Source organism: Ranitomeya imitator, chromosome 2 (assembly GCF_032444005.1).
Source record: "Ranitomeya imitator isolate aRanImi1 chromosome 2, aRanImi1.pri, whole genome shotgun sequence".
NCBI lineage: Eukaryota > Metazoa > Chordata > Amphibia > Anura > Dendrobatidae > Ranitomeya > Ranitomeya imitator.
Genome location: NC_091283.1, coordinates 647,488,524 through 647,514,258, shown reverse-complemented (window position 1 = coordinate 647,514,258; position 25,735 = coordinate 647,488,524). Strand labels below are relative to the sequence as shown.

At 44.4% G+C, this 25,735-nt stretch overlaps 1 protein-coding gene across 1 annotated transcript in view; it reads right to left on the bottom strand.

Moving 5' to 3' along the window:
• Positions 1-3,089: 3,089 nt before the first annotated feature.
• Positions 3,090-25,735, bottom strand: part of LOC138665422 (oocyte zinc finger protein XlCOF8.4-like) — a 32,448-nt gene continuing 9,802 nt past the window's right edge. Inside the window, exons 6-7 of the mRNA XM_069752895.1 lie at positions 25,121-25,199; positions 3,090-3,930 (exon numbers count right to left, since the gene is read on the bottom strand). Coding sequence (XP_069608996.1) covers positions 3,143-3,930; positions 25,121-25,199 — 867 coding nt within the window. The 3' untranslated portion in view covers positions 3,090-3,142. The remainder of the gene's footprint in view (positions 3,931-25,120; positions 25,200-25,735) is intronic.

Below are 25,735 nucleotides of genomic sequence, written 5' to 3'. Positions count from 1 at the left end.
ACTCTAGGTTCAGCACCTGTTCACACTGAGTCTATGTTTGGATGTGCCGGTCTGGTTTTTGAAATGTATTCTCTAGCCTTTTGATCGTGCACTCCGCCTCCTAGCTTCAGGTGTTTTAATTACAGCAGGTCCAATACCCCTCCACAGAGAGAGAGAATTTTAGTCTAAGAAGAGGTTTCACATGCACCCATTCAGATGGAGACGTTTATTCTCAGCGAAGTAAGGCAAGTTTAGGACCTGGTATAAGAGAGATGCCGTAAAGAGGCTACCAGGTACACATGAAAGTGGCCATTTTTATGCGCTAAAAGCTCTCATTTTTCATATTTCTAGTGCAGTAATGCAGTTCAAATTTCGTGTTTTCAAGTTTGCATGTTTTAGCGCTGCAGTGTGCTGCCTTATTTATTTAACTATATACGAGTTGGCGACTCTAGGTTCAGCACCTGTTCACACTGAGTCTATGTTTGGATGTGCAGGTCAGCTTTTTGAAATGTATTTTAAGAACAGCGGGTGGGCGCACAGGGGGTGGGGACATGGACCTTTATTTTAAACACGATTAAAAAAAAAAGGATTTATCATATCTTCTTTACAACAAACGCTACTGCAGAGAAGATATGAATCGTGGACCAGCACCAGATGCAGGTGACAGCGTTAAACTTTAGCGCTGTCTCCTGCACGGTGCGTGTGGTACCCAGTGGGCACACGGGCGGCACACGTGTGCCACAGAAACGCACGGGCACACAGACACGGATAATTCCGGTACTGATTTTTCCGGTACCGGAATTATCTGGACGTGTGGGACTGCCCTTACCCTAACTAACTGAGAGCCGACCTGACACGTTGTGCAGTGCTGGGGTTGGAAGCGGAGGCCCACAGTCAATTGGTGGTACTCAGCAATGCGGTCTCCCTCTGCACATCAGATACTACTCACAGTGTGAGCCAACCAAAGCACAACTACTTACATGGGCTATGCACGCTGTTTAACCAGCTGTCTGTTCTTTATGCATGGACAAATGTGTATCACTCTGCATCAAATTTGGCACATAAGTAAATCAGGCACTTTGGAAGGTTTTAGTCCGGGCTTCAGCTCTTTCGGACCTACCGTTCTTAAGATATTCACCATAAAAGTAACAAAATAATAATTTACCGCAAATTGTCATTTTGCCACTTACAGTGGGTACGGAAAGTATTCAGACCCCTTTAAATTTTTCACTCTTTGTTTCATTGCAGCCATTTGGTAAATTTAAAAAAGTTCATTTTTTTCCACATTAATTAAATTGCACCACATCTTGACTGTCAGTCACATCTTGACTGAAAAAAAGAAAAGTAGAAATGTTTGCATATTTATTAAAAAAGAAAAACTGAAATATCACATGGTCATAAGTATTCAGACCCTTTTCTCAGACACTCATATTTAAGTCACATGCTATCCATTTCTTTGTGATTCTCCTTGAGATGGCTCTACTCCTTCATTGGAGTCCAGCTGTGTTTAATTAAACTGATAGGACTTGATTTGCAAAGGAACCTGTCTATACAAGACCTCACAGCTCAGAGTGCATGTCAGACCAAATGAGAATCATGAGATCAAAGGAACTGGCCAAGGAGCTCAGAGAAAGAATTGTGGCAAGGCACAGATCTGGCCAAGGTTACAAAAGAATTTCTGCAGTAATCCAGGTTCCTAAGAGCAGAGTGGCCTCCATAATTCTTAAATGAAGTTTGGGATCACCAGAAGTCTTCCTAGACCTAGCCGTCCAGCCAAACTGAGTAATCGTGGGAGAAGAGCCTTGGTGAGAGAGGTAAAGAAGAACCCCAAGATCACTGTGGCTGAGCTCCAGAGATGCAGTAGGGAGATGAGAGAAAGTTCCACAAAGTCAACTATCACTGCAGCCCTTCACCAGTCTGGCCTTTATGGCAGAGTGGCCCCACTGAAGCCTCTCATCAGTGCAAGACATATGAAAGCCAGCATGAAGTTTGCTATAAAACACATGAAGGACTCCCAGACTATGAGAAATAAGATTCTCTGGTCTGATGAGCAGAAGATAGACCTTTTTTGGTGATAATTCTAAGTGGTATGTGTGGAGAAAACCAGGCACTGCTCATCACCTGTCCAATACAATCCCAACAGTGAAACATGGTGGTGGCAGTATCATGCTATGGGGATGTTTTTCAGCTGCAGGGACAGGACAACTGGTTGCCATTGAAGGAAACATGAATGCTGCCAAGTACAGAGATATCCTGGATGAAAACCTCTTCCAGAGTGCTCTGGACCTCAGACGTAGCCGAAGGTTCACCTTCCAACAAGACAATGACCCTAAGCACACAACTAAAATAACAAAGGAGTGGCTTCAGAACAACTGTGACGATTCTTGACTGGCCCAGCCAGAGCCCTGACCATACCCAATTGAGCATCTCTGGAAAGAGCTGAAATGGCTGTCCACCAACGCTCACTATCCATCCTGATGGAACTGGAGAGGATCTCCAAGGAAGAATGGCCGAGGATCCCCAAATCCAGGTGTGAAAAACTTGTTGCATCATTCCCAAGAAGACTCATGGCTGTACTAGCTCAAAAGGAGCTTCTACTCAATATTGAGCAAAGAGTCTGAATACTTATGACCATATGATATTTCAGTTTTTCTTTTTTACTAAATTTGCGAAAATTTCTACATTTCTTTTTTTTAGTCAAGATAGGGTGCAGAGTGTACATTAAAGAGAAAAAAATGAACTTTTTGAATTTACCAAACGGCTGCAATGAAACAAACAGTGAAAAATTTAAAGGGGTCTGAATACTTTCCGTACCCACTGTGCTCTAGGAAAATCAGGGACTTTTGAAAGTTTTACTCTAGGTTTCATCTCTCTTAAGACGTCGTCAAAACACAATACAAATGTATTCTACATATTTGCTAAAAATGGAACATGAAAGAAAATATTATTTTACAGCCAAGCAACAGGACCAATTTGTCCCAAATTTGCCACATAGGTAAATCAGGCACTTTAAAAGATTTTTACATCGGTTTTCTGCTCTGTAGAAGATACCTAACGATCTCTAGATATTCGCAAAAACAAAACAAAAAAGACAGAACAAAACACAAATATCAGTATCAAGTAAAGTTTTTAACCACACACAAACAACAAACAGGAAAACCATCTAATCTCTGTGAATTAGCTGATGTCTCAGAAGCCCAGATTTCTGTGCAAAGCATTTTGAGCATGCCGTGCACGTATATGGCTTCTCTCCAGTGTGTGTTCTTGTGTGTCGTACCAAATCAGATTTCTGGGTAAAGTTTTTCCCACATTCGAGACATGTAAAGGGGTTCTCTACATTGTGTATTCTCAGGTGTCTTACAAGTACTATTTTTTGCGAAAAATGTTTGCCACACTCAAGACACGGGAAGGTTTTTTTCTTCACGATGTGGGATTTTTGATGGTCAATAAAGCTGTCCTGTGTCATAAAGCGCTTTCCACAATCGTTACAGATAAACTGCTTTTTACTACTGTGAATTGTCTGGTGTCGGATGAGTTTCGATGCGTATGGAAACGTTTTGGGGCACTCTGTGCATGGATATCGGTTCTGACGTACGTGAAGTTTCTGGTGTGCCGTAAGATAACCTTTTCGCTTAAATCTTTTATCACAATCCGGACAAGAGAACAGTCCATCACTCTTAGGATGCTCGTTGCCTTGTTGCAAACTTAGAATTGGATTTTCCTTAGGAAGGTTTTGCTGACTTTGCATAGGATGAGAAGTAAGACATGGGAATACTTTTGGTAGTCCACCTAAACCTCTCGGCTCCACACAATCAGACAGGATATCCGTTCTGTACTGATGTCTCTCTAAGGCAAAAAGATCTGAAGAATTCTTGGTTATGTCAAATTCTTTATTTAAGTTTGGAAATGGGATATTGTCTTCAGGAACAATGCCATTTTTAAATTCTTTTCCTGAAAAACAACAAAAAAAAAACTGTATTACAATATAATTTAATAGTATCATGGCAAGAGGGCTCATTAACATCTATGTACTATGATCCTGTATTTATTCTAGATTTTCTATGACACTTGGTAGTATGTTTTTATTTATATTTCCATGTTTGAAACTGTGTTTTGTAAGTGCATGGCATTTTTTTTTAAGTGCAGCACAGGTACAATTTTAATTAAATAAAAAAAAACATTTTGTGTTTGCATATTTCACAAGTACTTACCGTAATTATGATTTTTAGCATTCATATTTCAGCAACATTGCAAAAAGTCTAAAAATACTAAATTCAACAAAATACAAAACTAACAACTATAGATGAAAAACTCAAAACTGGAAACACAACTTGAAAACATACCGGGGAAAAACTGCATTGTACATTATTTTTTAATCTGCACCTACGCCATCGAGAACAATTGATGGGCAAGGGTGCCCGGTGTCCCACCTTCACTGATCTGATATTGATGACCTATGCTAAGAATATAGCAGAGGATACTGACCAGTACTGTCAGAATCAATTCTTTCCAATATTGGTTGAATAACCCCTACCTTTAATACCTACTGGATATTTCATAGTACCGTATATAATAATACTGAATTACCTCCTATTGACTGCCATATGTTTTAACAATTTCCATCCCACCCTACCAGAGATAATTCTATTTATTAATTTTATCTGAGGAACACTTAATGCTATCAGTCACTAAGGTACTACAACTCATTATGGAATCCAAAGTTCCCATATAATACAATTTATCACCCCTACTAATTATACCATCTTTAACGATGCATCATTTAACCCCTCTGTGACCTTAGACGTACTATCCCGTCGAGGTGCCCTGGGCTTATCTGACCCTGGACGGGATAGTACGTCATAGCGATCGGCAGCGCTCACGGGAGGAGCGCCGCCGATCGCGGCCGGGTGTCAGCTGCTTATCGCAGCTGACATCCGGCACTATGTGCCAGGAGCGGTCACGGACCGCCCCCGGCACATTAACCCCTGGCACATCGCGATCAAACATGATCGCGATGTGCCGGCGGTGCAGGGAAGCACCGCGCAGGGAGGGGGCTCCCTGCGGGCTTCCCTGAGCCCCCCGCAGCAACGCGATGTGATCGCGTTGCTGCGGGGGTCTTACCTCCCTCCCTCCCTGCTCTAGCCCCGGATCCAAGATGGCCGCGGATCCGGGTGAAGCCTGCAGCGCTGCTAGTCAGATCAATGATCTGACAGAGTGCTGTGCACTCTGTCAGATCACTGATCTGTGATGTCCCCCCCTGGGACAAAGTAAAAAAGTTAAAAAAAAAATTTCCGAATGTGTAAAAAAATAAAAATAAAAAAATATTCCAAAATAATGAAAAAAAAAAAAAATATTATTCCCATAAATGCATTTCTTCATCTAAATAAAAAAAAACAATAAAAGTGCACATATTTAGTATCGCTGCGTCCGTAACGACCCGACCTATAAAACTGTCCCACTAGTTAACCCCTTCAGTAAACACCGTAAGAAAAAGAAAAAAAACGAGGCAAAAAACAACGCTTTATTATCATATCGCCGAACAAAAAGTGGAATAACACGCGATCAAAAAGACAAATATAAATAACCATGGTACCGCTGAAAACGTCATCTTGTCCCACAAAAAACGAGCCGCCATACAGCATCATCAGCAAAAAAATAAAAAAATTATAGTCCTGAGAATAAAGCGATGCCAAAATAATTATTTTTTCTGTAAAATAGTTTTTATCGTATAAAAGCGCCAAAACATAAAAAAATGATATAAATGAGGTATCGCTGTAATCGTACTGACCCGAAGAATAAAACTGCTTTATCAATTTTACCAAACGCGGAACGGTATAAACGCCTCCACCATTAGAAATTCATGAATAGCTGGTTTTTGGTCATTCTTCCTCACAAAAATCGGAATAAAAAGCGATCAAAAAATGTCACGCGCCCGAAAATGTTTTCAATAAAAACGTCAACTCGTCCCGCAAAAAAACAAGACCTCACATGACTCTGTGGACCAAAATATGGAAAAATTATAGCTCTCAAAATGTGGTATTGCAAAAAATATTTTTTGCAATAAAAAGCGTCTTTCAGTGTGTGACGGCTGCCAATCATAAAAATCCGCTAAAAAACTCGCTATAAAAGTAAATCAAACCCCCCTTCATCACCCCCTTAGTTAGGGAAAAATAAAAAAAATGTATTTATTTCCATTTTCCCATTAGGGTTAGGGCTAGGGTTAGGATTAGGGCTAGAGTTAGGGCTAGGGTTAGGGCTAGGGTTAGGGTTAGGGCTGGGGTTAGGGCTAAGGTTAGGGTTAGGGCTAGGGTTGGGGCTAGGGTTGGGGCTACAGTTAGGGTTCGGGTTGGGGCTAAAGTTAGGGTTAGGGTTTAGATTACATTTACGGTTGGGAATAGGGTTGGGATTAGGGTTAGGGGTGTGTCAGGGTTAGAGGTGTGGTTAGGGTTACCGTTGGAATTAGGGTTAGGGGTGTGTTTAGATTAGGGTTTCAGTTATAATTGGGGGGTTTCCACTGTTTCGGCACATCAGGGGCTCTCCAAACACGACATGGCGTCCGATCTCAATCCCAGCCAATTCTGCGTTGAAAAAGTAAAACAGTGCTCCTTCCCTTCCGAGCTCTCCCGTGTGCCCAAACAGGGGTTTACCCCAACATATGGGGTATCAGCGTACTCAGGACAAATAGGACAACAACTTTTGTGGTCCAATTTCTCCTGTTACCCTTGGGAAAATACAAAACTGGGGGCTAAAAAATAATTTTTGTGGGAAAACAAAAAGATTTTTTGTTTTCACGGCTCTGCGTTATAAACTGTAGTGAAACACTTGGGGGTTCAAAGTTCTCACAACAAATATAGATAAGTTCCCTGGGGGTCTAGTTTCCAATATGGGGTCACTTGTGGGGGGTTTCTACTGTTTAGGTACATTAGGGGCTCTGCAAACGCAATGTGACGCCTGCAGACCAATCCATCTAAGTCTGCATTCCAAATGATGCTCCTTCCCTTCCGAGCCCTCCCATGCGCCCAGACGGTGGTTCCCCCCCACATATCGGGTATCAGCGTACTCAGGACAAATTGGACAACAACATTTAGGGTCCAATTTCTCCTGCTAACCTTGGAAAAATACAAAACTGGGGGCTAAAATATAATTTTTGTGGAAAAAAAATATTTTTTATTTGCACGGCTCTGCGTTATAAACTGTAGTGAAATACTTGGGGGTTCAAAGCTATCACAACACATCAAGATGAGTTCCTTAGGGGGTCTACTTTCCAAAATGGTGTCACTTGTGGGGGGTTTCTACTGTTTAGGTACATTAGGGGCTCTGCAAACGCAATGTGACGCCTGCAGACCATTCCATCTAAGTCTGCATTCCAAATGGCGCTCCTTCCCTTCCGAGCCCTCCCATGCGCCCAAACGGTGGTTCCCCCCCACATATGGGGTATCAGCGTACTCAGGACAAATTGGACAACAACTTTTGGGGTCCAATTTCTCCTGTTACCCTAGGGAAAATACAAAACTGGGGGCTAAAAAATAATTTTTGTGGGAAAAAAAATTTGTTTTATTTTTATGGCTCTGCATTATAAACTTCTGTGAAGCCCTTGGTGGGTCAAAGCGCTCAAAACACATCTAGATAAGTTCCTTAGGGGGTCTACTTTCCAAAATGGTGTCACTTGTGGGGGGTTTCAATGTTTAGGCACATCAGTGGCTCTCCAAACGCAACATGGCGTCCCATTTCAATTTCTGTCAATTTTGCATTGAAAAGTCAAACGGCGCTCCTTCCCTTCCGAGCTCTCCCATGCGCCCAAACAGTGGTTTACTGCCACATATGGGGTATCAGCGTACTCAGGACAAATTGGACAACAACTTTTGAGGTCCAATTTCTTCTCTTACCCTTGGAAAAATAAAAAATTGGGGGCAAAAATATAATTTTTGTGAAAAAATATGATTTTTTATTTTTACGGTTCTGCATTATAAACTTCTGTGAAGCACTTGGTGGGTCAAAGTGCTCACCACTAGAGTTGAGCGACCTTGACCTTTTTAGAGTCGAGCCGGGTTTTGCGAAACCCGACTATGTCCAAAGTCGGGTCGAGTGAAATCGGCCGATTATGACGTAAAGTCGGGATCGACCGAAACACGAAACCCAATGCAAGTCAATGGGGCAGCATAGTCGGCAGTGAGTGGGGGCCAGGAAAACACCTAGAGTGCCCATTTTAATGTCAAAACCATCCATTCTTCTTAATGAAGCTTGTCAAGCGTAATTTACCTTATAATAATTGGAAGGCATTTGAAATTGGGGGTCATTTGGCTAAAGTTGTGGGGGGTAGGGCTGGTTCAAGTAATTAGTGGGCCCAGGAAATCTGGACCACGTCACGGCAGTGGAGCAGGGAGAGGTAAGTATTTCAACTTTGCAACTGCTGTGAACCTGAGCAAGCAGGGGGGGCCCACTCGTTGGCATTGGCACTGGCACAGGGCCCCTCAAAATACAGCGGTGTTTGCACGGCGGGGGCGCCTCCCACCGGCAGCAACACTTTTGCGTACTATGAGAGGCCCTGTGCCAGTGACGTCGCCAACTAGTATTCCTCCCCCCACCTGATGAAGGAACCTGCACTTTCATCTGCACCTTCCTCTTTGTCCCCGTGTAAGGTGGTATGGTATGCGGGAAGAGCAACCTGACTTTCAGCAGGGTCACAATGTTGTTGTGTAGCGTGCACGGGGAATGTTGCGTTATGGGTCAATGTACCAGCAGACTCATCTATCACTGGCTGGGCAATGGGCACGATGAAGTGGAAACACAGATATAGGCCCAAAGAAGAAAGTGGGCTAAATGCAGTTCAAAATTGGTAACACAGGAATAACCAGGGGGCATTGCAGTGGAGGACAACTGGAATGAGAGGCTGACACAGAGAGTAGGGCCAAATCAGTAAGTAGTCGAAATGCAGTTCAAAATTGGCAACCGTAGTAAACAGGCGGCACAGCTTTGTTCAGTGGAGGAGAACAGCAAGGAGTGGCAGACACCGATAGTAGGCCCCAAACCAACTAGTACGCCAAATGCAGTTGTTCCATTTAACCACAATTTAATGAGAGCCTGAAGATAGAAGCTCAGGAAAGGCAACCTGGGGAACACCTTGGAGTGTAACACACCATCTCTCTCCACCCCATACCCATTTTGTATGGCCTAATGCAGTGTACTTTTCTACAACTACTAAACGAGAGTCGGAAGACCGAAGCAATGGCAAGGAAACCTGGGGAACACCTTAGAGTGTAACACACCCTCTCTCTACACCCCATACCCAATTTGAAGGTCTAATGCAGTGTAGTTTCCAAGAACTACTAAACGAGAGCCGGAAGATCGAAGCTCAGGAAAGGCAACCTGGGGAACACCTTGGAGTGTAACACACCCTCTCGCTACACCCCATACCCAATTTGAAGGCCTAATGCAGCGTAGTTTCCAACAACTACTAAACGAGAGCCGGAAGATCGAAGCTCAGGAAAGGCAACCTGGGGAACACCTTGGAGTGTAACAAACCCTCTCTCTACACCCCATACCCAATTTGTAGGCCTAATGCAGCGTAGTTTCCGACAACTACTAAACGAGAGCCGGAATATCGAAGCTCAGGAAAGGCAACCTGGGGAACACCTTGGAGTGTAACACACCCTCTCTCTACACCCCATACCCAATTTGAAGGCCTAATGCAGTGTAGTTTCCAAGAACTACTAAACGAGAGCCGGAAGATCGAAGCTCAGGAAAGGCAACCTGGGGAACACCTTGGAGTGGAACACACCATCTCTCTACACCCCATACCCAATTTGAAGGCCTAATGCAGCGTAGTTTCCAACAACTACTAAACGAGAGCCGGTAGATCGAAGCTCAGGAAAGGCAACCTGGGGAACACCTTGGAGTGTAACACAACGTCTCTCTACACCACGGAAGGGATGATTCTTAGGAAGGAAGGCTGTTGGAAATAAGCATTGCGCGTCCGAGGGTGATTAGATTCTTATTAGGTATATACTCACCCTCGGACGCGCCCTGCTTCTTTATTTGGAATGAATGTTTATTTGCAATGTGGTGTTGACTTTCTCTATTATTTTGGTAATTAATGATTTTATTATTTTCATTATTTTGCATCTTCTCGGCAATAATATAAAGAAGACGCGACAGGACAACACTCGGTGGATGCCATATGTGTGTTTTCAATTTAAAAAAACTTTCAGTTAACTACTTGCAGGAGAAAGTAATTGTAGCTGGTGGCCATTTTTAGTACTGTACCAGATTTTAGTTGTGTGTTTGTTTTTAATGTTAAAATGTCTGCATTTGATATCTCACCAGTATTTTCTTTTTTATAAGCAAAATACTTATTTTTATATTTTCTGATGTTGGTTCCAGGGGTACACGGCCAGCAGTGCCCTGGTCAGTGTAGTAGTAGTTGAAAGAATGGACCGCAGACAGGCATCGAAGGCCTAAAATAAAAACACATGGCTGTAGGCAATTTTAAATTGGTTCCAGGGGTACACGGACAGCAGTGGTGTGGTCAGTGGAGGCCTAGTGGAAGGAGTGACCGCAGACAGGCATCGAAGGCCTAAAATAATAACACATGGCTGTAGGCAATTTTAAATTGGTTCCAGGGGTAGACGGGCAGCAGTGACCTGGTCAGTGTAGTAGTAGTTGAAAGAATGGACCGCAGACAGGCATCGAAGGCCTAAAATAAAAAAATTGGGCTGGCTGTAGGCAATTTTAAATTGGTTCCAGGGGTACACGGACAGCAGTGGTGTGGTCAGTGGAGGCCTAGTGGAAGGAGTGACCGCAGACAGGCATCGAAGGCCTAAAATAATAACACATGGCTGTAGGCAATTTTAAATTGGTTCCAGGGGTACACGGACAGCAGTGGTGTGGTCAGTGGAGGCGTAGTGGAAGGAGTGACCGCAGACAGGCATCGAAGGCCTAAAATAATAACACATGGCTGTAGGCAATTTTAAATTGGTTCCAGGGGTAGACGGGCAGCAGTGACCTGGTCAGTGTAGTAGTAGTTGAAAGAATGGACCGCAGACAGGCATCGAAGGCCTAAAATAAAAAAATTGGGCTGGCTGTAGGCAATTTTAAATTGGTTCCAGGGGTACACGGGCAGCAGTGACCTGGTCAGTGTAGTAGTAGTTGAAAGAATGGACCGCAGACAGGCATCGAAGGCCTAAAATAAAAACACATGGCTGTAGGCAATTTTAAATTGGTTCCAGGGGTACACGGACAGCAGTGGTGTGGTCAGTGGAGGCCTAGTGGAAGGAGTGACCGCAGACAGGCATCGAAGGCCTAAAATAATAACACATGGCTGTAGGCAATTTTAAATTGGTTCCAGGGGTAGACGGGCAGCAGTGACCTGGTCAGTGTAGTAGTAGTTGAAAGAATGGACCGCAGACAGGCATCGAAGGCCTAAAATAAAAAAATTGGGCTGGCTGTAGGCAATTTTAAATTGGTTCCAGGGGTACACGGGCAGCAGTGACCTGGTCAGTGTAGTAGTAGTTGAAAGAATGGACCGCAGACAGGCATCGAAGGCCTAAAATAAAAAAATTGGGCTGGCTGTAGGCAATTTTAAATTGGTTCCAGGGGTACACGGGCAGCAGTGGTGTGGTCAGTGGAGGCCTAGTGGAAGGAGTGACCGCAGACAGGCATCGAAGGCCTAAAATAATAACACATGGCTGTAGGCAATTTTAAATTGGTTCCAGGGGTACACGGGCAGCAGTGGTGTGGTCAGTGGAGGCCTAGTGGAAGGAGTGACCGCAGACAGGCATCGAAGGCCTAAAATAATAACACATGGCTGTAGGCAATTTTAAATTGGTTCCAGGGGTAGACGGGCAGCAGTGACCTGGTCAGTGTAGTAGTAGTTGAAAGAATGGACCGCAGACAGGCATCGAAGGCCTAAAATAAAAAAATTGGGCTGGCTGTAGGCAATTTTAAATTGGTTCCAGGGGTAGACGGGCAGCAGTGACCTGGTCAGTGTAGTAGTAGTTGAAAGAATGGACCGCAGACAGGCATCGAAGGCCTAAAATAAAAAAATTGGGCTGGCTGTAGGCAATTTTAAATTGGTTCCAGGGGTACACGGGCAGCAGTGACCTGGTCAGTGTAGTAGTAGTTGAAAGAATGGACCGCAGACAGGCATCGAAGGCCTAAAATAAAAACACATGGCTGTAGGCAATTTTAAATTGGTTCCAGGGGTACACGGACAGCAGTGGTGTGGTCAGTGGAGGCCTAGTGGAAGGAGTGACCGCAGACAGGCATCGAAGGCCTAAAATAATAACACATGGCTGTAGGCAATTTTAAATTGGTTCCAGGGGTAGACGGGCAGCAGTGACCTGGTCAGTGTAGTAGTAGTTGAAAGAATGGACCGCAGACAGGCATCGAAGGCCTAAAATAAAAAAATTGGGCTGGCTGTAGGCAATTTTAAATTGGTTCCAGGGGTAGACGGGCAGCAGTGACCTGGTCAGTGTAGTAGTAGTTGAAAGAATGGACCGCAGACAGGCATCGAAGGCCTAAAATAAAAAAATTGGGCTGGCTGTAGGCAATTTTAAATTGGTTCCAGGGGTACACGGACAGCAGTGGTGTGGTCAGTGGAGGCCTAGTGGAAGGAGTGACCGCAGACAGGCATCGAAGGCCTAAAATAAAAACACATGGCTGTAGGCAATTTTAAATTGGTTCCAGGGGTACACGGGCAGCAGTGACCTGGTCAGTGTAGTAGTAGTTGAAAGAATGGACCGCAGACAGGCATCGAAGGCCTAAAATAAAAACACATGGCTGTAGGCAATTTTAAATTGGTTCCAGGGGTAGACGGGCAGCAGTGACCTGGTCAGTGTAGTAGTAGTTGAAAGAATGGACCGCAGACAGGCATCGAAGGCCTAAAATAAAAAAATTGGGCTGGCTGTAGGCAATTTTAAATTGGTTCCAGGGGTACACGGGCAGCAGTGACCTGGTCAGTGTAGTAGTAGTTGAAAGAATGGACCGCAGACAGGCATCGAAGGCCTAAAATAAAAACACATGGCTGTAGGCAATTTTAAATTGGTTCCAGGGGTACACGGACAGCAGTGGTGTGGTCAGTGGAGGCCTAGTGGAAGGAGTGACCGCAGACAGGCATCGAAGGCCTAAAATAAAAACACATGGCTGTAGGCAATTTTAAATTGGTTCCAGGGGTACACGGGCAGCAGTGACCTGGTCAGTGTAGTAGTAGTTGAAAGAATGGACCGCAGACAGGCATCGAAGGCCTAAAATAAAAACACATGGCTGTAGGCAATTTTAAATTGGTTCCAGGGGTACACGGACAGCAGTGGTGTGGTCAGTGGAGGCCTAGTGGAAGGAGTGACCGCAGACAGGCATCGAAGGCCTAAAATAATAACACATGGCTGTAGGCAATTTTAAATTGGTTCCAGGGGTACACGGGCAGCAGTGACCTGGTCAGTGTAGTAGTAGTTGAAAGAATGGACCGCAGACAGGCATCGAAGGCCTAAAATAAAAACACATGGCTGTAGGCAATTTTAAATTGGTTCCAGGGGTACACGGACAGCAGTGGTGTGGTCAGTGGAGGCCTAGTGGAAGGAGTGACCGCAGACAGGCATCGAAGGCCTAACATAACAAAATTGGGCTGGCTGTAGGCACTTTAAATTGGTTCCAGGGGTACATGGGCAGCAGTGGTCTGGTCAGTGGAAGTCTAGTGGAAGGAGTGACCGCAGACAGGCTTCGAAGGCCTAACATAACAAAATTGGGCTGGCTGTAGGCACTTTAAATTGGTTCCAGGGGTACATGGGCAGCAGTGTATGGTCAGTGGAAGTCTAGTGGAAGGAGTGACGGCAGACAGTCTTCGAAGGCCTAACATAACAAAATTGGGCTGACTGTAGGCACTTTTAAATTGGTTCCAGGGTAACACGGCCAGCAGTGGCCGGGTCAGTGTAGTAGTTGTAGAAAGAAGGGACCGCAGACAGGCTTCGAAGGCCTAACATAACAAACTTGGGCTGGCTGTAGGCACTTTTAAATTGGTTCCAGGGGTACACGGGCAGCAGTGGTCTGGTCAGTGGAAGTCTAGTGGAAGGAGTGACCGCAGACAGGCTTCCAAGGCCTAACATAACAAACTTGGGCTGGCTGTAGGCACTTTTAAATTGGTTCCAGGGGTACACGGGCAGCAGTGGTCTGGTCAGTGGAAGTCTAGTGGAAGGAGTGACCGCAGACAGGCTTCGAAGGCCTAACATAACAAAATTGGGCTGGCTGTAGGCACTTTAAATTGGTTCCAGGGGTACATGGGCAGCAGTGTATGGTCAGTGGAAGTCTAGTGGAAGGAGTGACGGCAGACAGTCTTCGAAGGCCTAACATAACAAAATTGGGCTGACTGTAGGCACTTTTAAATTGGTTCCAGGGTAACACGGCCAGCAGTGGCCTGGTCAGTGTAGTAGTTGTAGAAAGAAGGGACCGCAGACAGGCTTCGAAGGCCTAACATAACAAAAATGTCAAAACAATGGTATTGTCAGTGCCAGGCATTGAAGGATGTCAGCGCCTAGACTACACATTGGTGAAGCTGTGAGAGATAATTTTGCTAGTGGTAGAGCACTGTTTGAGCTGGGGGGGGGAACTGTCTTGTGGCCGGCGTTACAGGCACAGGGCCCCTCATATTACAACGGTGTGTCTGACGTTGGGTGCGCACCACCACCGCCAGAGACACTTTATTGTACTATGAGGGACCCAGTGGCAGTGCCGTCGACCAAAAGCGGCCACACCCACCTCTTCAGACAAACAGCACTCTCAAGGGTCCAAGCGCAAAGTGGCGATAGCACGGGCCCGTGTGGGGAGTTTGGCCATTTCGTGAGGTGGAAACATGTCGTATGCTGGACAATCAGGTGAAGAAAATTACGAGATTGGAAAAGTCATTCAGAATAGTCCACAGGCAAGACCTTTTCATAGGAAAGCTAGGTGTCAGCCGGGCAGGGTGGGGCAAAAGATTTTGAAATCCAGTTGTGGTTCATTTTAATGAAGGTTAGATCATCTACATTTTGGGTAGCCAGACGAGTCCTTTTTTCTGTTAGTATTGAACCTGCAGCACTGAATACTCTTTCTGATAGGACACTAGCTGCCGGGCAAGCAAGCTCCTGCAATGCATATTCTGCCAATTCTGGCCAGGTGTCTAATTTGGATGCCCAGTAATCAAATGGGAATGACGGTTGAGGGAGAACGTCGATAAGGGATGAAAAATAGTTTGTAACCATACTGGACAAATGTTGTCTCCTGTCACTTTGAATTGATGCTGCAGTACCTGTCCTGTCTGCGGTCATAGAAAAATCACTCCACAACCTGGTCAGAAAACCCCTCTGGCCAACGCCACTTCTGATTTCTGCCCCTCTAACACCTCTGGTCTGCTGGCCCCTGGAGCTCGTGTGAGAACGATCACGGGCGCTGTGTGCAGGGAATGCCAGAAGCAAACGGTCAACAAGAGTTGATTGTTTTGTTGCTAATATTAGTTCCAAGTTCTCATGTGGCATAATATTTTGCAATTTGCCTTTATAGCGAGGATCAAGGAGGCAGGCCAACCAGTAATCGTCATCGTTCATCATTTTTGTAATGCGTGTGTCCCTTTTGAGGATACGCAAGGCATAATCCGCCATGTGGGCCAAAGTTCCCGTTGTCAAATCTGCAGTTGTGCTTGGTTGAGGGGCAGTTGCAGGCAAATCTACGTCACTTGTGTCCCTCAAAAAACCAGAACCCGGCCTTGCCACGCCACCAATTTCCCGTGCCCCCGGGAAAGCTTCCTCATTAAAAATATACTCATCCCCATCATCCTCCTCATCCTCCACCTCCTCTTCGCCCGGTACCTCGTCATGTACACTGCCCTGACCAGACAATCGCTGACTGTCATCAAGGCTTTCCTCTTCCTCTGGTGCAGACGCCTGATCCTTTATGTGCGTCAAACTTTGCATCAGCAGACGCATTAGGGGGATGCTCATGCTTATTATGGCGTTGTCTGCACTAACCAGCCGTGTGCATTCCTCAAAACACTGAAGGACTTGACACATGTCTTGAATCTTCGACCACTGCACACCTGACAACTCCATGTCTGCCATCCTACTGCCTGCCCGTGTATGTGTATCCTCCCACAAAAACATAACAGCCCGCCTCTGTTCGCACAGTCTCTGAAGCATGTGCAGTGTTGAGTTCCACCTTGTTGCAACGTCTATGATTAGGCGATGCTGGGGAAGGTTCAAAGAACGCTGATAGGTCTGCATACGGCTGGAGTGTACAGGCGAACGGCGGATATGTGCGCAAAGTCCACGCACTTTGAGGAGCAGGTCGGATAACCCCGGATAACTTTTCAGGAAGCACTGCACCACCAGGTTTAAGGTGTGAGCCAGGCAAGGAATGTGTTTCAGTTGGGAAAGGGAGATGGCAGCCATGAAATTCCTTCCGTTATCACTCACTACCTTGCCTGCCTCAAGATCTACAGTGCCCAGCCACGACTGCGTTTCTTGCTGCAAGAACTCGGACAGAACTTCCGCGGTGTGTCTATTGTCGCCCAAACACTTCATAGCCAATACAGCCTGCTGACGTATGGCAGTAGCTGCCCCATAATGGGAGACCTGGTGTGCAACAGTGGCAGGTGCGGATGGAGTGTTTGTGCGACTGCGGTCTGTGGACGAGCTCTTGCTTCTGCAGGAGGACGAGGAGGAGGAGGAGGAGGAGGGGGTGCGAACGGCTACAGACAACTGTTTACTAGACCGTGGGCTAGGCAGAACTGTCCCAAACTTGCTGTCCCCTGTGGACCCTGAATCCACCACATTTACCCAGTGTGCCGTGATGGACACGTAACGTCCCTGGCCATGCCTACTGGTCCATGCATCTGTTGTCAGGTGCACCTTTGTGCTCACAGATTGCCTGAGTGCATGGACGATGCGCTCTTTAACATGCTGGTGGAGGGCTGGGATGGCTTTTCTGGAAAAAAAGTGTCGACTGGGTAGCTCGTAGCGTGGTACAGCGTAGTCCATCAGGTCTTTGAAAGCTTCGCTTTCAACTAACCGGTAGGGCATCATCTCTAACGAGATTAGTCTAGCTATGTGGGCGTTCAAACCCTGTGTACGCGGATGCGAGGCTAAGTATTTCCTTTTTCTAACCATAGTCTCATGTAGGGTGAGCTGGACTGGAGAGCTGGAGATCGTGGAACTAGCGGGGGTGCCGGTGGACATGGCAGACTGAGAGACGGTGGGAGATGGTATTGTTGCCGCCGGTGCCCTAGATGCAGTGTTTCCTACTACGAAACTGGTGATTCCCTGACCCTGACTGCTTTGGCCTGGCAAAGATACCTGCACAGATACAGCAGGTGGTGCGCTAAATGGTGGTCCTACACTGCCGGAAGGGATGTTGCGTTGATGACTAGCTTCATTGGCCGAGGGTGCAACAACCTTAAGGGACGTTTGGTAGTTAGTCCAAGCTTTCAAATGCATGGTGGTTAAATGTCTATGCATGCAACTAGTATTGAGACTTTTCAGATTCTGACCTCTGCTTAAGGAAGTAGAACATTTTTGACAGATGACTTTGCGCTGATCAATTGGATGTTGTTTAAAAAAATGCCAGACTGCACTCTTTCTAGCATCGGATACCTTTTCAGGCATTGCAGACTGAGCTTTAACCGGATGGCCACGCTGTCCTCCACCAGGTTTTGGCTTTGCCACGCGTTTTGGGCAAGATACGGGCCCGGCAGATGGAACCTGTGGCGATGTTGATGCCTGCTGCGGCCCCTCCTCCTCCTCTGCTTCAGAACTGCTGCCGCCTGCACCCTGTTCCCCCAATGGCTGCCAATCGGGGTCAAGAACTGGGTCATCTAATAACTCTTCTTGTACCTCCTGCGCAACTTCGTCTGTGTCACCGTGTCGTTCGGTGGTATAGCGTTCGTGATGGGGCAACATAGTCTCATCAGGGTCTGATTCTTGATCAGCACCCTGCGAGGGCAATGTTGTGGTCTGAGTCAAAGGACCAGCATAGTAGTCTGGCTGTGGCTGTGCGTCAGTGCACTCCATGTCAGATTCAATTTGTAATGGGCATGGACTGTTAACTGCTTCACTTTCTAAGCCAGGGACGGTATGTGTAAAGAGCTCCATGGAGTAACCCGTTGTGTCGCCTGCTGCATTCTTCTCTGTTGTTGTTTTTGCTGAAGAGGACAAGGAAGTGACTTGTCCCTGACCGTGAACATCCACTAACGACGCGCTGCTTTTACTTTTACCAGTTTCACGAGATGAGGCAAAAGAGCTAGAGGCTGAGTCAGCAAGATAAGCCAAAACTTGCTCTTGCTGCTCCGGCTTTAAAAGCGGTTTTCCTAATCCCAGAAAAGGGAGCGTTCGAGGCCTTGTGTAGCCGGACGACGAACCTGGCTCCACAGCTCCAGACTTAGGTGCAATATTTTTTCCCCCACGACCACCTGATGCTCCACCACTACCACTACCCTCATTACCAGCTGACAATGAATGCCCCCGGCCACGACCTCTTCCACTAGACTTCCTCATTGTTTTAAAAACGTAACCAAACTAACGTTATTTGTTGTAGTCACACAACTTACACGGTGAGCTATAACTTCAGTATGATTTAGCTACCCCTTTACAGGTTGGTGAGACCACAGCGAAAATCAGGCCCAATGTTACACACTCTTTTTTTGGTGGCTGCAAATTAGAGAGATGCCCCACACGCAGGACTGTCACTGAAGCACAAATGTTAATATTAATGTCACACTATTATTTTTTTTTTATTTTTTTTTTTTTCAGGAACACTTTAGAAACCCCCCCAAAAAAAAAAAAAAGATTTTTGCAGGGAGAATTTAGAAAACAAATGTAACAAACTATATGCTTTCTATGGGCCACTGAGTGAGAGATGATGCACACAGGAATCAGGAGTGGCACACAAGCCCAGAGGCCAATATTTTTCTACCAATGATTGATGGAGTTATTTTCTCTGGTAGATTTTGGAACCCAAATCAAGGAAAAAAAATGTAGGCTTTCTATGGACCACAATTGGAGAGAGAGAGAGAGAGAGAGAGAGAGAGATGGCACACCCAGGAGTCAAGACTGGCACACAAGCAGAAAGGCCAATATTAATCTCCCACTGTTTTTTTTTTTTTTTTTTTTTTTTCCAGGGAGACTTTAGAAAAAAAAATAATAAAAAAAATGTGATTTTATCAGGAAGAATTTAGAAACCAAATAAAATAAAATGATTTTTTCAGGGAGAATTTAGAAAACAAATAAAACCAAAAATAGGCGTTCTATGGCCCACTGACTGAGAGATGACGCACCCAGGAGTCAAGACTGGCACACAAGCAGAAAGGCCAATATTAATCTCCCACTGTGTTTTTTTTTTTTTTTCAGGGAGACTTTAGAAAAAAAAATAATAAAAAAAATGTGATTTTATCAGGAAGAATTTAGAAACCAAATAAAATAAAATGATTTTTTCAGGGAGAATTTAGAAAACAAATAAAACCAAAAATAGGCGTTCTATGGCCCACTGACTGAGAGATGACGCACCCAGGAGTCAAGACTGGCACACAAGCAGAAAGGCCAATATTAATCTCCCACTGTTTTTTTTTTTTTTTTTCAGGGAGACTTTAGAAAAAAAAATAATAAAAAAAATATGATTTTATCAGGAAGAATTTAGAAACCAAATAAAATAAAATGATTTTTTCAGGGAGAATTTATAAAACAAATAAAAACAAAAATAGGCGTTCTATGGCCCACTGACTGAGAGATGACGCACACAGGAGTCAGGAGTGGCACACAAACCCAGAGGCCAATATTTTTCTACCAATGATTGATGTAGTTATTTTCTCTGGTAGATTTTAGAACCCAAATCAAGGAAAAAAAATATAGGCTTTCTATGGACCACAATTGGAGAGAGAGAGAGAGAGAGAGAGAGAGAGAGAGAGATGGCACACCCAGGAGTCAAGACTGGCACACAAGCAGAAAGGCCAATATTAATCTCCCACTGTTTTTTTTTTTTTTTTTCAGGGAGACTTTAGAAAAAAAAATAATAAAAAAAAAAGATTTTATCAGGAAGAATTTAGAAACCAAATAAAATAAAATGATTTTTTCAGGGAGAATTTATAAAACAAATAAAACCAAAAATAGGCGTTCTATGGCCCACTGACTGAGAGAGAGAGAGAGAGAGATGGAACGCTTAGTACTGGCACACAAGCCCAAAGGGCAATATTAATCTCCCTTTTTTTTTCCAGGGAGAATTTCTAAAACCCAAAAAAAAAATAAAATAGGCTTTCTATGGCCCACTATTTGTGAGAGAGATGGGACGCTCAGGACTGGCACAGATGGCACGCTCAGGACTGGCACAGAAGCCCAGAGGCCAATATTAATCTCCCTTTTTTTCTGGGAGAATTTATAAAACCAAAAAAATATTTAAATAGGCTTTCTATGGCCCACTATTTGTGAGAGAGATGGCACGCTCAGGACTGGCACAGATGGCACGCTCACAACTGGCACACAAGCCCAGAGGCCAATATTAATCTCCCTTTTTTCAGGGAAAATTTATAAAACAAAAAAAAAAATAAATAGGCTTTCTATGGCCCACTATTTGTGAGAGAGATGGCACGCTCAGGGCTGGCACAGATGGCACGCTCAGGACTGGCACACAAGCCCAGAGGCCAATATTAGTCTCCCTTTTTTTCAGGGAGAAATTATAAAACCCCCCAAAAAAATAAAATAGGCTTTCTATGGCCCACTATTTGTGAGAGAGATGGGACGCTCAGGACTGGCACAGATGGCACGCTCAGGACTGGCACAGAAGCCCAGAGGCCAATATTAATCTCCCTTTTTTTCTGGGAGAATTTATAAAACCAAAAAAAAATTTAAATAGGCTTTCTATGGCCCACTATTTGTGAGAGAGATGGCACGCTCAGGACTGGCACAGATGGCACGCTCACAACTGGCACACAAGCCCAGAGGCCAATATTAATCTCCCTTTTTTCAGGGAAAATTTATAAAACAAAAAAAAAAATTAAATAGGCTTTCTATGGCCCACTATTTGTGAGAGAGATGGCACGCTCAGGGCTGGCACAGATGGCACGCTCAGGACTGGCACACAAGCCCAGAGGCCAATATTAATCTCCCTTTTTTTCAGGGAGAATTTATAAAACCAAAAAAAAAAATAAATAGGCTTTCTATGGCCCACTATTTGTGAGAGAGATGGCACGCTCAGGGCTGGCACAGATGGCACGCTCAGGACTGGCACACAAGCCCAGAGGCCAATATTAATCTCCCTTTTTTTCAGGGAGAATTTATAAAACCCCAAAAAAAATAAAATAGGCTTTCTATGGCCCACTATTTGTGAGAGAGATGGCACACTCAGGACTGGCACACAAGCCCAAAGGCCAATATTAATCTCCCACTGTATTTTTATCAGGGAGAATTTATACACCCCACAAAAAAAAATACAGAAAAATGAAAAGGCTTTCTATGGCCCACTATGTGAGAGAGATGGCACACACAGGGATGGCACTCTAGCAGAAATGCCAAATTGCCAATCTTAATCTCCCACCAAAAAAAAAAAAAAAAAAAAAACAGGGAATGTCCTACAATTACTATCTCCCTGCCTGCAGTAATCTCAGCCAGGTATGGCAGGCAGCAATAAGGAGTGGACTGATGCACAAATGAAATAAAAAGTGTGGACAAACAAAAAAGATAGCTGTGCAGAAAGGAAGGAACAAGAGGATTTGTGCTTTGAAAAAAGCAGTTGGTTTGCACAGCGGCGTACACACAGCAATGCAGCTATCAGGGAGCCTTCTAGGGCAGCCCAATGAGCTACAGCGCTGAGGGGAAAAAAAAAAAAAAAAAAACTTCCACTGTCCCTGCACACCGAGGGTGGTGTTGGACAGTGCAAATCGCTGCAGCACAAGCGGTTTTGTGGTTAATGGACCCTGCCTAACGCTATCCCTGCTTCTGACAAAGCGGCAGCAACCTCTCCCTAAGCTCAGATCAGCAGCAGTAAGATGGCGGTCGGCGGGAACGCCTCTTTATAGCCCCTGTGACGTCGCAGACAGCAAGCCAATCACTGCAATGCCCTTCTCTAAGATGGTGGGGACCAGGACCTATGTCATCACGCTGCCCACACTCTGCGTTTACCTTCATTGGCTGAGAAATGGCGCTTTTCGCGTCATTGAAACGCGACTTTGGCGCGAAAGTCGCGTACCGCATGGCCGACCCCGCACAGGGGTCGGATCGGGTTTCATGAAACCCCGACTTAGCCAAAAGTCGGCGACTTTTGAAAATGTTCGACCCGTTTCGCTCAACCCTACTCACCACACCTCTAGATAAGTTCCTTAGGGGGTCTACTTTCCAAAATGGTGTCACTTGTGGGGGGTTTCAATGTTTAGGCACATCAGTGGCTCTCCAAAAGCAACATGGCGTCCCATTTCAATTTCTGTCAATTTTGCATTGGAAAAGTCAAACGGCGCTCCTTCCCTTCCGAGCTCTCCCATGCGCCCAAACAGTGGTCTACTGCCACATATGGGGTATCAGCGTACTCAGGACAAATTGGACAACAACTTTTGAGGTCCAATTTCTTCTCTTACCCTTGGAAAAATAAAAAATTGGGGGCAAAAATATAATTTTTGTGAAAAAATATGATTTTTTATTTTTACGGTTCTGCATTATAAACTTCTGTGAAGCACTTGGTGGGTCAAAGTGCTCACCACACCTCTAGATAAGTTCCTTAGGGGGTCTACTTTCCAAAATGGTGTCACTTTTGGGGGGTTTCAATGTTTAGGCACATCAGTGGCTCTCCAAACGCAACATGGCGTCCCATTTCAATTCCTGTCAATTTTGCATTGAAAAGTCAAACGGCGCTCCTTGCCTTCCGAGCTCTCCCATGCGCCCAAACAGTGGTTTACTGCCACATATGGGGTATTAGCGTACTCAGGACAAATTGGACAACAACTTTTGGGGTCCATTTTCTCCTGTTACCCTTGGTAAAATAAAACAAATTGGAGCTGAATAAATTTTTTGTGTAAAAAAGTTAAATGTTCATTTTTATTTAAACATTCCAAAAATTCCTATTAAACACCTGAAGGGTTAATAAACTTCTTGAATGTGGTTTTGAGCACCTTGAGGGGTGCAGTTTTTAGAATGGTGTCACACTTGGGTATTTTCTATCATATAGACCCCTCAAAATGACTTCAAATGAGATGTGGTCCCTAAAAAAAAAATGGTGTTGTAAAAATGAGAAATTGCTGGTCAACTTTTAACCCTTATAACTCCCTAACAAAAAAAAAATTTGGTTCCAAAATTATGCTGATGTAAAGGAGACATGTGGGAAATGTTACTTATTAAGTATTTTGTGTGATATATCTCTGTGATTTAATTGCATAAAAATTCAAAGTTTGAAAATTGCGAAATGTTCAAAATTTTTGCCAAATTTCCGTTTTTTTCACAAATAAACGCAGGTACTATCAAAGAAATTTTACCACTATCATGAAGTACAATATGTCACAAGAAAACAATGTCAGAATCACCAGGATCCGTTGAAGCGTTCCAGAGTTATAACCTCATAAAGGGACAGTGGTCAGAATTGTAAAAATTGGCCTGGTCATTGACGTGCAAACCACCCTTGGGGGTAAAGGGGTTAATAAATCTTGGCCCTATAGTTTAGCCTTGACATTCTATTGCTTTGATACAGTTAATAAAAGGAATTTTTTCATCCAAAACTACAAGCGCTAGGCCGCTCACTTCTCTCATATTAGAAAGTGGCACATTAATTACCATATATACTCGAGTATAAGCTGTCCCCCATAATTTTGCCACAAAAAACTGGGAAAACTTAATGACGCGAGTACAAGCCTAGGGTGGGAAATGCAGCAGCTACCAGTAAATTTCAAAAGTAAAAATAGATACCAATAAAAGTAAAATTAATTGAGACATCAGTAGGTTAAGTGTTTTTGAATATCCATATTGAATCAGGAGCCCCATATAATGCTCCATAAAGTTTGATGGGCCCCATTAAATGCTCAATATTAAAATATGCCCCATATAATCCTGCATAAAGGGTAATAAGGGCCTCATAAGATGCTCCATACAACCACTTGCCCCTTATAGTGCTGCACAAGCGTTATGGCCCCATACAGATGCTCCGTACAGTCACTGCCCATTATAGTGCTGCACAAGCGTTATGGCCCCATAAGATGCTCCATACAGTGATTTTCCCCATATGCTGTGGCTGCGAAAAAAAAAAAAAAAAAAAAAAATCACATACTCACCTCTCCGTCGCTCAGGACCCCAGCACTTTCACCTGCTCCTCGTTCGGGTGCGGCTCCGTCTAGCACTGACGTTCAGTAGAGGGCGTGCACTGACCACATCATCGCGCCCTCTGACCTGTGCGTCACAGCCAGAGGACGCTGATGACGGAGCCACACCGGAACGAAGAGAGGTAAATATCGCGCAGCGCTGCGCTCCCCCTCCCCGTATACTTACCTGCTCCTGGCGCGGTGCAGTCCCTGCTTCTACCGGCGCTGCATATTCTTCTTGTACTGAGCGGTCACCGTTACCGCTCATTACAGTAATGAATATGCGGCTCCACCCCTATGGGAGGTGGAGCTGCATATTCATTACTGTAATGAGCGGTACCATGTGACCGCTCAGTACAGGAAGAATATGCAGCGCTGGAAGAAGCAGGGACGTGCAGGGACCGCGCCAGGAGCAAGTGAGTATAATTAGTCAGCCCCAGCTCCCCCTCCCTTACCGACCCCTGAGTATGACTCGAGTATAAGCCGAGGGGGGGACTTTCAGCCCCAAAAAATGGGCTGAAAATCTCGGCTTATACTCGAGTATATACGGTATCTATATTCCAGACTACAATTATATAAAGCTATATGTACTGTTCTTCTATTTGTGCTTTTTAAGTAGTACATGTGTTGTTACTTTTTTTTACTATATTTAGATTAAAGGATATATTTTAATAATTGTATACCATTGCTGCTTTTCCCTTTTCAGAATCAATTCTATCCTAAGATTAGCCCATTAGTATTAAAGTACCAGAAAAGCCCTTTAACAGTTATTATTGGGGGGAGATACCGTACATTTCAGGGTAGGTTTTATAATGTGTAGAAAATAAGAATACGTTCTTGACTGAACACACAGCTCTTGCTTACCTAAGCATATAGCAATTATTTTCCTTATATTACATGGTTGAACACTTTTGGCAAAAGTCTTTTCTACTCCATCTTCACTCTAAAGAAGCCAAACATAACATAAATGAATTAATAAATTAGGATTAATTATAAAGAGTCTGTATCACCACTCTTGGCTGCTCTTTTTATTTAACCCCTTAACCCCCGGGCCATTTTCCGTTTTTGCGTTTTCGTTTTTTGCTCCCCTTCTTCCCAGAGCCATAACTTTTTTTTTTTTTGTTCAAAATGGCCATGTGAGGTCTTGTTTGTTTGCGGGACAAGTTGTACTTGTGAGCGAAATCATTGGTTTTACCATATTGTGCACTGGAAAACGGAAAAAAAATTCCACACGCGGTGAAATTACAAAAAAAGTGCAATTCCACAGATGTTTTGTTATTACCATGTTCACTAAATGCTAAAACTGACCTGCCATTATGATTATCCTGGTCATTACGAGTTCAAAGACACCACACATGTCTAGGTTCGTTTTTATTTAAGCGGTGAAAAAGAAAAATCCAAACTTTGGTTTAAAAAAAAAAAAAAAAAGTCGACATTTTTTATACTATTTTGGATACCATCTTCTGATAACCCATTATT